Raw genomic sequence first — 16,829 nt, 5'->3', positions numbered from 1 at the left:
AAAAAAAAAAAAAAAAAAAAAAAGGGCAAGGGACCTGTGCAAGAATGTTTGTGACAGCCCTCTTTGTAGTGGCCAGAAACTGGAAACTGAGTGGATGCCCATCAGTTGGATGATGGCTGAATAAATTGTGGTATATGAATATTATGGAATATTATTGTTCTGTAGGAAATGACCAGCAGGAGGATTTCAGAAAGGCCTGGAGAGACTTACAGGAATTGATGCTGAGTGAAATTAGCAGGACCAGGGGATCGTTATATATTTCAACAACAATACTTTATGATGATCAATACAAGTTAATTGGATTTAAGTGAGGATAGGCTATGCAATGTCCAGCCTGACTTTATCCTCTAGGATGCTTTGAGACCAGTGGCAAGACTTAGATCAGGATGACTGGAGATGGCCCTGGATGCACTGGGTGACTTTGACATTTTTAAGCTAAGGTCTTTAACAAGTCTCAATTTGACTGAACCAATGTCCATCCAGAAATTAAGGTTAGATAAGAAATGAGGCAAAAAAAAAAAATGGCCTCTTTCAAATAGTCATGTGTGTGTGTGTGTGTGTATGTGTGTGTGTGTGTGTGTGTGTGTGTGTGTGTGTGTGTATGAGAAAACCCTCAGGGTTTCTGTCCAAAACAAAAACAACTCTTATGTCCATCTTCTCTAAGGGAATCAAGGCCCAAATAATGATCAGGGAGTTGTATGTGTTTTTCTCCACTTACTGCTGAGAACTCTCTCTGCCTACTACTAATGATGTTTTGTTGTTGTTGTTGTTGTTTTAATTTTTCCAACTTTGGAGTATTTCTCTTGCCCTTGGGATAAATGGTGAGAGAAGGAATAATCATTGTGATTGGCCTGGTACCTATTGTTGGCCAATTCATAAGAGCCAGAATGATTTGGGTTTAAGACATGGTCCTTAAAAAAGAAAGCTCCAATTGTTGGATTGAATAGCGCCTTCCCTAAATTCCTCCTGATTCTGTTTCTGGGGCTAGGCAGGACCAGGCTAAATCCTCTTCTGTGGGATAGGTCCTCTTTATTGGCAGACAAGGCTCAGGTATCTAAGGCCAATATCGCTGACTATTCCTTCTCCCACCCTCTATTGTAAGGATAAGAGAAGCATTCCATAAACCTTGAAGAGGTTGGAGAAACAAAAACCATGATCACCAAGAAGGAAGGAAGGAGATTTTGTTTTCCAACTGACAAGTTCCAGTTGGGTCCCCAGTGGGACAGCTCTACTCATATAAGTTATTGTTTGTCCTTCTGCCTACTAATAATGTTTTTTGTGTTTTTTTTTTAATTTCTCCAACTTTGGAGTACTTCTCTTGCCCTTGGGATAGATGGTGAGCGAAGGAATAACCATTGTGATTGGCCTGGTACCTATTATTGGCCAATTCATAAAAGCCAGAATGATTTGGGTTTAAGACATGGTCCCAACAATAAGTGGAGGAATAGCCCCAGCTCCCCTCCTCCCAAGCCCCCCAACAATCCCAGGTACCTCACATCCTATGCCTGATTCCAGCCCCTTTACCTCCCCCTCAATCCTGGCAGCACCCCATTCTCCTTTTCCCTGACCTGCCATTTCAGTGACCCATGCACAATCTATATCCCCACTCAAATCTCAGTTTCCTCCTCTATAAAAAAGAGATAAAAAGCCTTTCACCAACCCCCTTCCTGGTTGTTATGGGTGAATGATTACATGACTGAGAACACAAAGCCTTGGTTTTCATAACTTATCGATGTATTAGTCAATGCCTGGCAATTGTTCAGCAAATCAAGAGCAGACTCCTTTCTCACTGTGGACTGCACCCTAAATATAGGGAGAGACATTGTTATACATGAAAACAACTAATAAAATGAAGCCAACTAATTAAAAAGAAACAATAGAACATTAGTGATCTGATTTCTGATCAGAGGAAATATTAGGAACTTTCCAAATTGAGACTGGGAGAACCCACAAGGTGCTCTTGCCTGAATTCAGAAAAACAAGTATCCCATTCCCTTATCCCAAGTACCTTCATATAATCAAAAGATGTTGAAACAACCGATTGATTAGTACATGCTGTTTTTCAGATAAAACATACAGGTTGTATAGATGTATAATATGTATAAAGATATACTACATAATAATATATCTTATATATAATATATATAAAGATGTATAGATGTATATAAAATATATACATATATATGTATATGAGAGAGATGTATGATTGTGATAACAATTGGATCTGATCTGTTTTCAGGTCAGCATAACTTAGGTCCTTAGGTAAGGATTTCTAAGTAGCAGGTATAGGTGGTCAGCCATGAAGGACCAGTTTCAAAAAATAAAGTAAATCTTTTCCCCAATCAAAAAAAGTTTTCTCAAAGAAAAAATTTGTAGTAGATTTGATGGGACACAGCTTCTAGGGGAAATGGCACAATAATCCTGAGGCCCCCTAGCCTTAGAAATGCGGTTGTTCTAACAATCTGTCAATAATCCTAAATTCCCCTGACCTTCCGAATACTATAGTAATTTAGTTATATATTTCTTCCCCTAGTCCTTAGGGAAAAAAAAATAATAACCCTGAGGTTCCCTGGTTTTAGGAATACCATAATCCTACAAACATTGCTGACCATCCGATTTGCAATCTGTTGGTCAGTGATAACAAATTTCCTGAGACAACAGTGAACAGACCACTCCTCAGACCTACCTGTAAGTCATAAAATCAGCAAATAAGTAACATGAAACTCCTGATCTCTCTAACTTTTTCTTAGGTCTTCTTGCTCCTGGTTCTCTGCTAAATTCTTTTGGAACTTAACCTGCTTCAATTGGTTTTACAATTATAATAAACTTTGCCCCTTGGATGGGTTCGAGATGGGAGACCCTGGTTTGAGATGGGTTCAAACCTGCAAATTCTTTTGAGACACTTTATGACACTGGTCTGAAACCCCAATCTTTTGAGGTCTCTTTTGAACCTCAATGGACCCAAAATTGAATATTAAGGGAATTGGGCTAGTTCCAGAATTTCCTCAGTTTCCCCTTTAAACTAATCATGGAGTGGAAAACTCATCTCTGCTATGGATCCCATTCATAAATGAAATCCATAAAAATCTTCATAAATTGATCATAATTACCAAAATAAGGTTACAATTCACATTATTAGAGGACAAACATGGACTAATTTTGAGAAGGGAGATTTGCAACTCATTAAATTAACCAACATAAATTTAACATAAAAATCAGCATACTTTGAATCCCAGACATGGTGTGTGCTACTACTCTGGTTGCAGGAAATGTCTTCTCTTGGACTTTCTGAAACAGATTTTATTCTTGGGACTGCTCTGAAGGAGGTTCTCCCTCTCGGGTTCCATATCACTTGCAGAAGGTACCTAGATAACTCTGCTAAAATCTGTCAGTAATAAAACTTCATACAATTTAGTACAGTATCTTAAAGTTAATTCTACAGTTCTGAAACTTCAAAGAGTTTAAACTTTTTTATACCACTTACTATTTTTTTCCTTAACTCAATCATGAATCTGATATGAGAATCTTAAAAATAATTCATGAGGGTCTGACTTATAAATGGAATACGATTAATTGAATACTGAATACAGAAGTATTCAATAAAGGTTAACAAAGAGATACTTAAAAATGAGAAAATAAGTAGTTGCTTGGAAGGCAGTACCTTGAAAACTTTAACTACTTATAGAAATAGGGGTTGGTCATATGGAAGAGTTGTCCAGCCCTGTGGTAGAACATTCTGAGCTACTATTGATTGGATCTGTAACAAGCAGACACACTGTACTTTCACCTCAAATTAGAGATGCTATCTCCTTTAAGAAAGAAGGTCCAGGACCAATCAGGGGAGGGTATATATGAAAGAAAGGAAATCCCTGACCCAAGCAGAATAAAGGAATTTAGGAATTAATGTCACAGAGTGTTCCAAGAAATGGTCCATTGGGATCATCAGTTCAGAACAGGAAGGGCTTTAGAGGTCATATTATCTCATATTCTTCCCCTCCAGGTGGGAAGAAATTCTGGAATTTATTGTACTTCAGAAGAGGAGAGCAGAGATCAGAGGCTCAGGGAAGGGACCTTAGAGGCCATGGAGTCCAACTTCCTCATGTTACAGAGGAGGAAACTGAGGCTGGGGAATGACTTGGACCCCATGGGAGTGCAGGTATATAGAGCTGGAAGGAGCTGGGAGCTCCTCCTTTGAGGAACCTGGGGCTCAGAAGCTTCTCCAAGGTCATTTAGACAGTGAGTGTCAGAGGCCAAATTCAAACTCAATAGGTCTGACTCCAGAACCAGGGAGTCCCAGAACCACCCATCATGTCTGCAGATTTCTCTGAGCTTTCTGAGGCTAGTTTTTAAAGGTTCAGAGTGTCTCACTGGTTAGGATTCAGCAACTTTCCAGCAAGTGGATTTGTTCAGAGTCGATCAAGTCCCCTCCCCTTCCTTCCCTAATACACAGAGATGCCCCCCACTTATTACTCTGGAGGTACTCTTCCCCATTGGTTAATCAGGGAGTGTGGAAGCTTCTAAGTGCTTATCACCTTTGTTTGTGTTATAGCATGGCTCCTAATACTCTGGGCAAATCCATGGACCTCTTTTCACAATAACATGATGGTATTGATGATTTTGTTTGTCATTTTGAGAAAGTTTCATTTTGTGTTTATTTTTGCCATTCATTTTTTTCTTTTGAGTTTCAAATTATTTTCCTCCCTCTCATTCTTCCTCTACCCATTGAAAGGCCAACAATATAATATGAATTAGCATTGTGTTTTTACATATATAAAAAACAGAGAAACATTACAAAAACCAGAAGTTAAGGGCAACAATGATTGCCTTTTTTCCTTTTAAAAAATTTTATTGTTTTCTTTTTTTATACATGTACAGTAATTTTTTTTAAATGCACATTTCTTTATGAATCATGTTGGGAGAGAAAAATCAGAATAAAAGGGAAAAATCATGAGAGAAAAAAATAACAGAAGAAAAAGGGAAAAAAAGTGAACCTAGCATATCTTGATTTACATTAAGTCTCCATAGTTCTCTCCCTTGATGCAGATGGTGTTTTCTATCCAAAACTTATTGGAATTGCTTTGGATCGCTGAATCACTGACAAGAGCCAAGTATAGTTGATCATGATTGCCTTTTTCCCCACCTAAATATTATACACCGATACCACGTGGAAAATTCAGATCCTAGAAAATCATCAAGGGGCCATTGAGATAAAGGGACTTGTCCAGGGTCACTCAGTCATCCTTCTCAACTCTAAACCAAACCTTTTTTACCCCAGACCAGAATAACACAGGCCATGTCAACTGTTATCATTAGCGGCACATTTATTAGGAGAAGAGAGCCTCAAGATTTAAGAATGCTCTGAAGGTTGTTGCATTGGAGGGCTCATTCGAAGGCCAATGATCTGATTTTGATGCCAGCACTAGTTCTCAAGTGGTTGATAGTAGTTACCTCAGTGCGATTGGGAATAGAGATCTCTTGATCATTAGGAAGCTTCACTAAAAAATAATGCCCTTGGAAGTGTAAGGTAATCTGAAAGTGGAGAAGGCAGAATGAGGTCAACACAGAAACCTGAGATCAAAAATAGGAAGAGCCGGATCAAATTCCAGCTCAACACAATCACTAAAATAAAGTGTGATCTTAGGCAAGGCATTTCTCTGTTCTGAGTTTCACTTTCCTCCTTTGAAAAATGAGGGGTTGGATGAAATGGCTCTTGATGTCCTCTCCCATTCTAAATCAAGTGTCCTGATAAACCCCAGAGTTTTCTCTTATCCTGTTTGGGCCATGGCCCTCTATAACTTCTTCCCTTTCTTTTCCCATTTTAGCTCAAGGATACTGGGCTGTCTTGCCATTGACTTTTGGAAACCCTTTGGAAACCTTTTCACCCTCTAGCTTTTCATCTTTCCCCCCATCACAGTTTGCTTCAAGGACTCTTTTGTCCAATATAACATCATTTCTTGGGTTCTTTCCAGGGGAATATTCAAGCTCTGATTCTGGGGTCTTACCTCCACTTTAGTCCCTTGCATAAAGGGGAACTTTTTCTCCCTTACTTCCTTGCCCCAGATTTCATTCTGCATGGTGTTTATGACGACGGTATTGTGATCCCCTAAATAGTTGAAGCGTGCATTGAAGTGAAATGCAATGTTACCATAACCATCATTGCCCAGTGCAACTCTGAAACTGAGAGTAGAGAAATACATCATTATTTGCATGAAATTAGAGCCTTGAAGATCCCCAATCAGAGAATTTCTGAGCTTAAAGACCCCCCAAAAAGAACAATCACCCGATTTTCACCAGAGGCACCATGACTGGTCTTCTTCAGGGTTCCTCCTCTCCCCAAACTGTCCAACAAGTGATCTTTTACACATTTCATTATTCCAGAGACAGGGAGCTCACTAACTATACCAGTTGCTGGGAAGTTTCTATTAGAAAGTTATTTTTGATGCTGAGTTCCAGCACAGCCTTCTGGGGCTGGAGCAAAAAGTGTGTGATGCTTGTAATCAAGGATAAGTGCAAGCAGATGTGTAAAGGATTCAGCTCTCACCCATATTTAAATTGACTCATCCATTCAATGTCTTACTTACTGATTGGCATCAGGTAGTATGTCTCCCACTAATTTTAGGATAGCTCCAGCTTTCAGGTTCATCCTAGAGGCAACAATTTCCTGAAGAGACCAAGCACAGCAAGTTTAGGGTTGTCTGGGAGGTTAAGGGACCTAGAACTTTTAGGTTGGGAGGAACCCTCTGGTTCTAGAAAACCAGACTCTCCTCTAAGTTAATTAGTGCTGAAGTGGGTTTAGCCCTAGCTCTTTAACCTTGGAGAGGCCCTTTCATGTCTCTAGGCCTCAGTTTACCCATCTATTTAGTGGGGAATAGAGGATTGACCCAATGCATTCTTCATTTTACATATCAGGAATCAGAGACACAAAGAATCAGGAAGGGACCTGTCCCAGATCACACAAGTGAGCAACAGAAACAGAATCACACTGCACATTTTTGTTCAGTCCCAGGTTCATGTTCTCTCTGTCCCACTGGCTGCCCCAGAGCCTTTTTTTGGCTGCCATCATATGTAAGCTTAAAATCCCTTGCTCAAGGATGAAGTGCGTGTGTGTGTGTAGGGAATGGGGAAAAGAAGGATTGTGATTATTCCCCAAGGATAGGAGATAAACTATAACTCAATGAGGAAACTCCTTGCTAGGTAGGTCAGACTTAGCTTGCCTCCCCTGTACTCCTGAGACATTGTCCTGCCCTCCTCCTCATTCTCCCCAAGCTGTCCTCATCTCATTAAGCTAGGATGGAAATCCATGCCAAAAAAGTGTTCAGGAAGGGTTTTGCCCACTCTCCAGGGCCAAGGAGAGGAGCCAACCATGTCCAGGAGGAGAGGTGTTGTCAAGTGAGGGAGAGGTTCAAAAAGAAAGGGGACTCAAGGGTTACCTTGGCAGAAATAGTAAAGACAAATAACTTAGCTTCTTCTACCAGGGGTAAATGGACAAGGACACCTGGGGAGCACAGATGTGAAATCCTTTTCTAATCTAAATCATTAAGTAATTGGGGGCAGGATGAGGGATAATATTAATAAACTGGTTTCCTAGAGAAGAGGGAAGTAGTATGTTTATAAGTTCACTTGGGAATTATTTTTAAAGTGGGATAGGAAGGCCTAGAATAGGGAATCTTTTGCCCCCTGTTACCTTTGATCTCCACTTTCCTCCTTTTCTAGTTTGGCCTCTTCAGCCCAAACTCTTTCTGTACCATAAAGCTGGGGTGGAGCTGATTCTGTAAGACCATTATTTCTTCCAGAAAATCTGATCCTCTGGCAGAAGATTCATTTCTATCCCTATTCTGCTTCCTTTCCCCCTTCCTTTGTAACTGAAGGAAGGGTATATCTCCCTATCCCCACCCAGATGAAATTCCTCTGGGCCAGGGGACACCCTAATCATAATCTATGCCACAGCCCACTTACCCTTTGCTTTCCTTTCTCAGAGTCTCTCTGGATCACCAGCTTGTCAAAGACAAGGTGCAAGGGGGAGGTTATGGAAGGAATAGTCTTTGAAGGGCTGAGGAAGTCAGGGTTGGGGTTAGAGAAAGAAAAGGGAAGGAAGCCCAGCCCGTGGGGATAGGGTGAGAAGGGTAGAGCATCCCCACACCCTTCCCAAGTCTCCGGGATTCACCCAAACACAAAGTCCCATTTCTGGATCCCCAGTCTATATCCAGGACAAGTAAGGATCCCCTGGAGCACTCACGTGAGCCATGAAGAGGATGGGAAATGATCCTGCGATTCTCCTGGCTGCTCTGGTACCCCGAAGGATAACTCTAATCCCCAGATGGTAACTCAAGGTGCCGTCAGATGCTTTAAATAGCTGGTGGGTCCCCAGATTTACTCAGCCAGCCCACCTCCACATACTTCCTGCCCAACCCTCTGGCACTTCCCCCAATATCAAGCACAAAAGAAGAAGGGGTGTATCCCGGGGCAGGACTGGACAAATTTTTGAAATCTTTCTTGGACAGAAGCCCTTGGCCACATCACATCAAGAACTTTCCTTTTCTAGCCTTCCCCCCAACACACCCAACCTCAAAACCTGTTCTTTTGGGGTGGGGTTGGGTCATATGATTGACTGGGACAGCCAAGGGAAACTGCTTTTACAATGAACAAGAATCTGATCTTCTCAGGAAGGGACTAGGGCAGCTTGAGGAAGGCTATGCTTTTAGTGAGAGTCAGTTGCCTGGCCTCCAGAGTCCACCTGAAGGAGGAAATCCTATGAAAGGATGGCATGTGGTTTCTTAACAAAGTAAACTGAGGCCTTAGACTCCTTTGTTCAATGAGGAGTTGAACCAGGACTCTGACCACAAGTCCATTGCTCCTCCGTTCTGTTTCAGAAGGCTGTTTTTTTGACCAGCTGTCAGAAAGCATTTTGTCCTGTCTGCATCATGAAGCCAGAGGGAAGCAGGCTGATGATCCTGAAAAAGTGATGCCATAACCTCTGACCTTTTACCTCTTCTTTCATTAGACCTCATTGGCAAGGAGAGTGTCTGTGGATAGCTAAGGAGAGGATGTGTCACAGGCTACCTGGGGTCCCTGGCTGGGGTCCCATTTTCTGGTAGCATCAGTGAATCCCGTAGAGTCCCTTCTTGAGTTAATACAGCAGGACTTTCTGAGCAACTTGAACTTGCCTCCCTGTAGCCTGTAGGGAGGGCTTTCTGACAACAGGTCTCTCCTTCAGAGTAAAGGCAGGGGAACCATGGGTTTACTTACACTAGAGACACTCACAGATAGGAGCCGGAGGTGAACCAACTTGCCCTGGAAGGTCCTTTCTAGTGCCACTTTCCGGATAGCTTTGGCTTCTAAGATCCCAGCCAGACTTAAATCCTATGATCCTATGTAGGCAGAATTTCCTGGCCTCCTACTGACTGGTGGAGGCAGTATAACTATGTCTCAGTTGGGAGCCTGCTAGGCTATTATGTAAAATGGAGGTGTTTAGTACACGATTAATAGTGAAATGCGGACTCTTAAAAAGGATGTGTGTATTCAGTTCCAGGTGATCAATGATGGACAGAGACAGCCACACCCAGAGAAGGAACACTGGGAAAGGAGGGTAAAATGTTCACTATTGTCTTTCTACCCTGGTTACTTATACCTTCGGAATCCAATTTTTACCGTGCAACAAGAAATTTGGTTTTGCACACATATATTGTATCTAGGATATACTATAACATATTTAATATACATGGGATTGCCTGTCACCTAGGGGAGGAAGGAGAGGAAGGGAGGGGAAAATTTGGAAAAATGAATACAAGGGATAATGTAAAAAAAAAAAATTATCCATGCATATGTGCTGTCAAAAAAATTATAATTATAAAATTAATATATTTTTTAAAAAATTATGTGTGTGTGTGTGCAAGTGTGTTTTCAAAGCTGCCAATTTTTCCTATAGGAAGAAGGTGACATCTATAAGGCTCTGCTACATGTGACCTCTCCCTCTCTTCCCTACAGGGAAGAGGTCTTAAGTGAGGGGAAAATGAAGCCTTCTACAGCACTCCTATTCTCCCCAGTAGCAATGAGATATTTGGGGGACAGGAAAGGGAAGCCATGCCCTCAGCCAGCCCAGCTCTGCTCCCTGCCTTTTTCATCTACTTCCAGCATTGGGGTTGGGGGAGAAAGGAAGCAGGAGACCCCCAAATGGGGCTTGACCTTGCCAGGAAGGTGAGAAATGAAGGGGCTGTTATCAGAATCAGATGGTTAATCACTTGAGGTTTGGGGAAATTTGAGAGGAAGAAAGTGGAGTCTGTTTTGCCCATTGTTCTCTGGGAGCGCCCTCTGCCTGCTGATCATGGTTTTTGCTTATTTTGCTAATCTCTTCAAGGTTTGTGAAGTGTTCCTCTTGTTCTTGAGAATTGTCATATGATTTTCTTTCTTTTTTTTTAATTAAAGCTTTTTATTTTCAAAACATGTGCAGAGATCATTTTCAACATTCACCCTTGCAAAACCTTGTGTTCCAAATTTTTCTCCCTCCCTCCCTAATCCTCCACTTCCCAAATGGCAAATAATCCAAGATAGGTTAAATATGTGCAATTCTTCTATACATATTTCCACAATTATCATGCTGCACAAGAAAAATCAGATTAAAAAGAAAAAATAAGAAAACAAAATGCAAGCAAACAAAAAAAAAAGTGAAAATACTATGTTGTGATGCACATTCAATGCCCACAGTCTGGGTGCAAATGGCCTCACAAGTCCATTGAAATTGGTCTGAATCATCTCATTGTTGAGAAGAGCCACGTCCATCAAAGGTGAACATTGTATGTCTTCTTGTTGCCGTGTACAATGATCTCCTGGTTCTACTCATTTCACTCAGCACCAGTTCATGTGAGCCTCTCCAGGCCTCTCTGAAATTATCCTGCTGGTCATTTCTTACAAGACAATAATAATCCATAACATTCATATCCCATAATGCAGTCAGCCATTCCCCAACTGATGGACATTTTCTTGCCACTACAAAAAGGGCTGCCACAAACATTTTTGCACACAAAGATCCTTTTCCTTCTTTTATAATCTCTTTGGGATAAAGACCCAGTAGATCAAAGGATATGCACAGTTGGGTAGGCCTGTGGCCATAGTTCCAAACTGCTCTCCAGAATGATTGGATCAATTCACAACTCCACCAACAATGTATTAGTGTCCCAGTTTTCCCACATCCCCTCCAACATTCCGCATTATCTCTTCCTGTCATTCTAGCCAATCTGAAAGGTGTAAGGCAACCCCATTCTCTGGCTGTACTTGGAGGTTCACTGGGGACCCTGCCTCTCCCTCTCTTTACATTCCAACAGATCCTTCCCCCAATTATGAGACACAATGAAGACAGAAGTACATTAAACCGGAGCCGGTAGGGGGTGCTATAATGCCATATTCCCCTGGATTTGGAGTCAGGATAAAGTTTTTAACTTCTACCTATCTCAGTTTCCTCCACCTACATAATGGGTTAATAATATCCCAGAGTTGTTGAGAGGACAAATTAGGTAATATTTGTAAAGTATTTTGCAAACTTTGCTGAGTTATAGATCAATGTTATTATTGGTTCTCAGAACAACCATATAAAGGAGGCTTGATTAGGATGTCTATTTAAAAATAAGTAAAGAGATTCACCTAAGCTGCCCCCCAGCCCTCTCCAAATACCTTTAAATAATAACTCTAAACAAAGTAGTACATGCCCATCTTCCAGGAGAAGCCTATTAAGGAGGACTCAGGCAAGAATCTTGTTTGCAGTGACAAAAGATTGCCATAGGATAAGTAATTTCCTTTACCTATATAAAAAGAGAATTTCTTTTCTTTTTTTTTTTATTTGTAAATTTTTTTGACATTATATATGCATGAGTAATTTTTTTATAACATTATCCCTTGTATTCATTTTTCCAAATTATCCCCTCCCTCCCTCTACTCCCTCCCCTTGATGACAGAAAGCCATTTATTTTCAAAACATATGCACGGACAATTTGACAACATTGACTCTTGCATAGCCTTGTGTTTCAGATTTTCTCCTCCTTTCACCCACCCCTTCCCCTAGATGGCAAGCAATTCAATATATGTTAAATCCAACATGTATTAACATATTTATACCAATATTTATACCATTCTCTTGCTGTACAAGAGAAATCAGATCAAAAAAAGAAAGAAAATGAGAAAGAAAACAAAATACAAGCGGACAACAAAAAAAGTGAAAAATGTTATGATCTGCATTCAGTTTCTACAGACCTCTCTCTGGATGGAGATGGCTCTCTTCATCACAAAATCATTGGAACTGGCATCAATTATCTCATTGTTGGAGAGAACCACATCCATCAGATTTGGTCATTGTATAGTCTTGTTGTTGCTGTGTACAATGAAACTGTACAATGTGACTGATGAGGAGGATCTTTAGATCCTTATAAAATTTTTCTTTAGAAAAGTTTAGAGTTGGGCACTGATGATGATGGTGTGATAACTTTCCTGCAAGTGGTAATGCCATTATCATGAGCCTGTCATTCACTCATTTTGGTAGGCATAGAAGCTTATTGACCAGATCTAGTTTGGATTACAAAACCTATACCAACTTTTATTGTGTTTCTACTTCACTGTTGAACTTCCAGGGGTAAAAATGGTATCCATCACTTATTTCAGTAAGCTGGATTTAATTTTCTAGCTTTGTTTCACTCGGGGGGCTATTTTGATATGACACCTCGGAACAAGAACTGTTTGTTTTTCAAGTCTACCAGAATTTTTATTCACCAAGAAGTGTAGACACATTTCATGTACAATAATGACGTGGAATCAATCTTTGTTTATATATATTATATATATATATATATATATATATATATATATATATATATATATATATATATATATATATATATATCATATATATAATGATTTTGACCAACAGGTTATAATCTCTGCCTGTTAAGTCAGCTAGGGTTTGAGTAGGTAAAGCAAACAATTTTAATGCCAACTTTTCAAAACCTTTCTTCATGTCATCCTTTAAAAGGCTGTTCAGACACTCAGAGGGCTGTCAAATGTCACTACTGCTTTGACTCAGAGAAATGACCATAGGGTCTGGGCCAACTGTAGGCAGGATTGCAACTATGGTTCCCATGTGTATCCACTCCCGCTGCTTCATCACTTGTTGGTTCTCAAAGGTTTGAGGTAGGTAAAAATGGTAAAATGGTACAAGTGATGTCTTTTGAATAATACACAAGTTGGATTTGAGTAAGGTAGAGTTGTGGGAAGTCATCACCTTCAATTTCTCTTCCAGAACCACTGGAATTCAGTTGCAAGACAAAAATCAAGAAGACTGGCAATGGCTTCAGCAGAGAACTTGGGTATGTTTCATGTCTGACCAAGTTCTAAGTGCCCAAGCTATCTTTGTGACCATTAGAACAAATTGTTCAGATCTACACCCATTCCACCAGGAAAATTCTTCCCAGGCTTTTAAGATAGACACCCCTCCCAACTTACCAACACAGTTGATACCTGGCAGTTGGGGTCAACCTTGATTAGACTGTCTGTTAAAACAGTTTACTGGAATTTGGACACTGGGTATTCTATGGCTTCTTGAAGCTGAAGATGAAGGTTGGTGGCAGCTGGACACCAAAGGTGGATGTGCAACCTTCACTCCAGAAGTGCCAGGCATCCCTGAACATCCTACATAGCCTACAATGAACAATCATCACACTAGAGGGACAAGTACACCTCAATCATCCACATACTCCCAATGGTCACACCATTTTAAGTGTCTAAGCCAGGATCTGAGCCCAAAAGGCTCTCTCCTTTAGGGTACAAAGTGCTTAGCAAATGACACAAACACTGTGACCAAATACTTAACCCAAATTTTATAATAAGGTACTATAAAACTAAAAAGAAAGAGGAAAAAAATCAAATTTCTTAACTGGTACAAATAGAAGGCCACAATATTTTAGTTAATTTTTTCATATTACTCAACTTCTAACCCACTGGATGTGGAACAGATAAATGTGTTAGCAGGCAGATGATAAATCCAAATATTAATTTACTTAGTTTGAGGGATAGAGAATCAGATTGGTAACAAGAAGATCTTACATACATTTATCATTCTCATGTCTTCAACTTGCTCTGATTCTAGAAATCTGCTAAAGAAGAAAAGGCAGGGACAAGATTATAAAAGCAAAATGGTCCTTCAGACCTTGACCTAAGGCCACAAAATGACTCAACATGTATGGTAAGATAAGACATCCTTAATCGATTGACATCAGGTAAGAATCATAATTTGTCAACCAATCATACAATAACAATTGTACCTCATACCCAGCTTCAAGAATAACCACGTGGAAAACTGCTGATCAGTGAACGGAATTTGAGTCAAAATAATTCTGTCTTTGGCTATACCCAGGTCCTCTTCTTGGTTTTTTCCAGATACAGACCTCCCCCACCTATAATATCTTCTTTCAATAAGCTTATAGTATTTCTCTTGAATGAAGGATTTATTAACTTAATGGCCCATCAGAAAACTGTATCTAAAAAACCCAACAATTTTAAAATAATATCAATTACAAACCCAGGAGCTTTTATCTCAAATGGGAATTTTCACTACACATTTTTTTTTTTTTTTTTTGAGGCTGGGGTTAAGTGACTTGCCCAGGGTCACACAGTCGGGAAGTATTAAGTGTCTGAGACCAGATTTGAACTCAGGTCCTCCTGAATTCAAGGCTGGTGATCTATCCACTGTGCCACCTAGCTGCCCCTCATTACACATATTTTAATGTTAGATAATTGTTTTTATTTTCATGGAGTTTCAATAAACAATAAAAGTTTATCAAAGAATTGGATACTAAGGAAATGGTCATCAACTGGGAATGGCTAAACAAGCTGTAGGCCCTTACCATTAATGATGTTCAAGCAATGGCTTATCATAGATAATATAAAGAACATTGTTACCCTAGGAAGGCTCTCTGCAGGTAGTAAAGGGCAGAACCAGGATTTAAATCTAGCTCTTCTGACTTTGTAGAGGGCCAGTATCTCAATAGGATAATATCCTATTGTTTAATGGTTTCAAATAAAGAACAGAATAAATGGAGCTATTTATAATTCCAAGCTCACTTGGGATATATCTGAATTAGCTGCCTCGGCAGAAAACATGGCAAAAAGTAGTGTCCCTGGAATTGATGCTGATAGCAGAGCAAACCAAATATTTGAGTGGTTAAAAAAGATAAATCCTGTAAATAATCTGACTTCTATGCTTTTGCATTTTGTTCCTCTTGCATGTGCTATTCTTACAGTCATTGGCTTAACCCTTTGTGCTTTCTGGTATGTCTTAAAAAAGAGGGGGAGATGTAGAGGGCCCATATGGGTTCACTATCTCTTGAGATGTAGAGGACCAGTAATTTCATGATCATATTGGATCACCATCTCTTCTAACAATCTTTTAAAGTCATACTCAGGATAAATGTAGGAGAATGCATGCCACAGGAATAAGGCATTTCACCTATGCTATTTACCCCTTAAAAATAAAGTAAGGACATACTAGAAGTAAATCCATTAGTATGATAATTTCTGCTATTTACTATTCGGTTTCAACAAGTACTTTGACATTGATAAAACATCACAACTATTTATAATTCTGCTGATGTTCATGAGCATCACAACTAAGCTATTTACAATTCTGTTTTGGTGAGTATCTTAGTATTGATAGTTAAAGTAGATACTGAAATGTCAAAGTATGGAATGTGCATTAACCCTGGAGGAATATGGTATCAACTGAAGATAGCAAGTAATGTTGTAACACTAGCCTAAAAGGTATATAAACACTGGCGCTCAGATTAATAAGTGAAGACTGCCTGGCCTCCATATTTCACTGAAGCTGTACACCATTATGACTTCAATTATAAGAGTTCTCCTTGCTCTTTCTATATCACTTTCATCATAACAACCTTAACATGGTAGATGGACAGAAAGTACCATTATAGCCTTTATTCAGATGAGGAAATTGAAGGTCAGAAAGGTAGATTGAACTGCCTGGGCCACGCAGCTACATCATTGGGAAGTGGGATTGATATACCAGTTTTTCTGATTCATAGTGAACAGCCTCAAGTGCTGGGCCTTGGAGTCAGTTGGGTCTGGATTAAAATCTCATTTCAGGCACTTGCTAGGTGGGTAAATCACTTCCTTCTTGGAAGTGCAGTTTCTTCAGGGATCAAATGAGGGACATAGAATGGACTTTGGAAGTTCCCTTCCATCTTAATGATAGAGTCTGGTGTTTGAAGGGGTCAAGGGACTGAGAGTTTAGGGTGGTGAAACATGAATGTATGAGACACACTGGGAATTTACTGTACTTCAGAAGAGGAGAACAGAGACCATCAAGTCCAATTTCCTCATGTTACAGAGAAAGAAAGACAGAGGAGTGATTTGGGTTCATAAGAGTACTGGAGTAGAGAGCTAGAAGGACGTGGGAGGCCAAGCTCTTCATTTTACCCCTAAGGAAGCAGGAACTTCTCCAAGGTCATCTATGCAGTGAATGTCAGAGGCCAGAATCAAGCTAATAACTCTGACTCCAGAGCCAAGAAGTATCTTTCCACTCTAATTCCATCTTTTCTGCGCATCTCTTTAAACTTCCTGAGACTGGTCCGAAAGGAGAAAGAGGGCTTCCCTTGATTGTATTCAGCAACTTCCCCTTTGGTAATTAGGGATTGTGAAATTCTTCTCAGTGTTTGTCATCTTTTTTATGTTATAGTTTGGGCACCTGACAGTATAGGCAAGTTGAGGGACTCCTTCTCAACAATGATGTGATAGTGTTGATGTTGTTTTTCATTTTCTGAACATTTCATTTTAAA

General features: G+C 40.0%; 1 protein-coding gene across 1 annotated transcript; it reads right to left on the bottom strand.

Moving 5' to 3' along the window:
- Positions 1 to 4,825: 4,825 nt before the first annotated feature.
- Positions 4,826 to 8,353, bottom strand: LOC141542658 (galectin-1-like). Its single transcript, XM_074267241.1, has 4 exons — positions 8,237 to 8,353; positions 6,582 to 6,661; positions 6,003 to 6,177; positions 4,826 to 5,529 (listed from the first exon to the last, which is right to left on the bottom strand). The coding sequence occupies exons 1-4, from the start codon at positions 8,243 to 8,245 to the stop codon at positions 5,383 to 5,385; spliced, it is 411 nt and encodes a 136-aa protein (XP_074123342.1). The 5' UTR covers positions 8,246 to 8,353; the 3' UTR covers positions 4,826 to 5,382.
- Positions 8,354 to 16,829: the final 8,476 nt, after the last annotated feature.

The sequence above is a fragment of the Sminthopsis crassicaudata genome, chromosome 5 (assembly GCF_048593235.1).
Source record: "Sminthopsis crassicaudata isolate SCR6 chromosome 5, ASM4859323v1, whole genome shotgun sequence".
NCBI lineage: Eukaryota > Metazoa > Chordata > Mammalia > Dasyuromorphia > Dasyuridae > Sminthopsis > Sminthopsis crassicaudata.
This window is presented reverse-complemented; position numbering and strand designations above follow the sequence as displayed.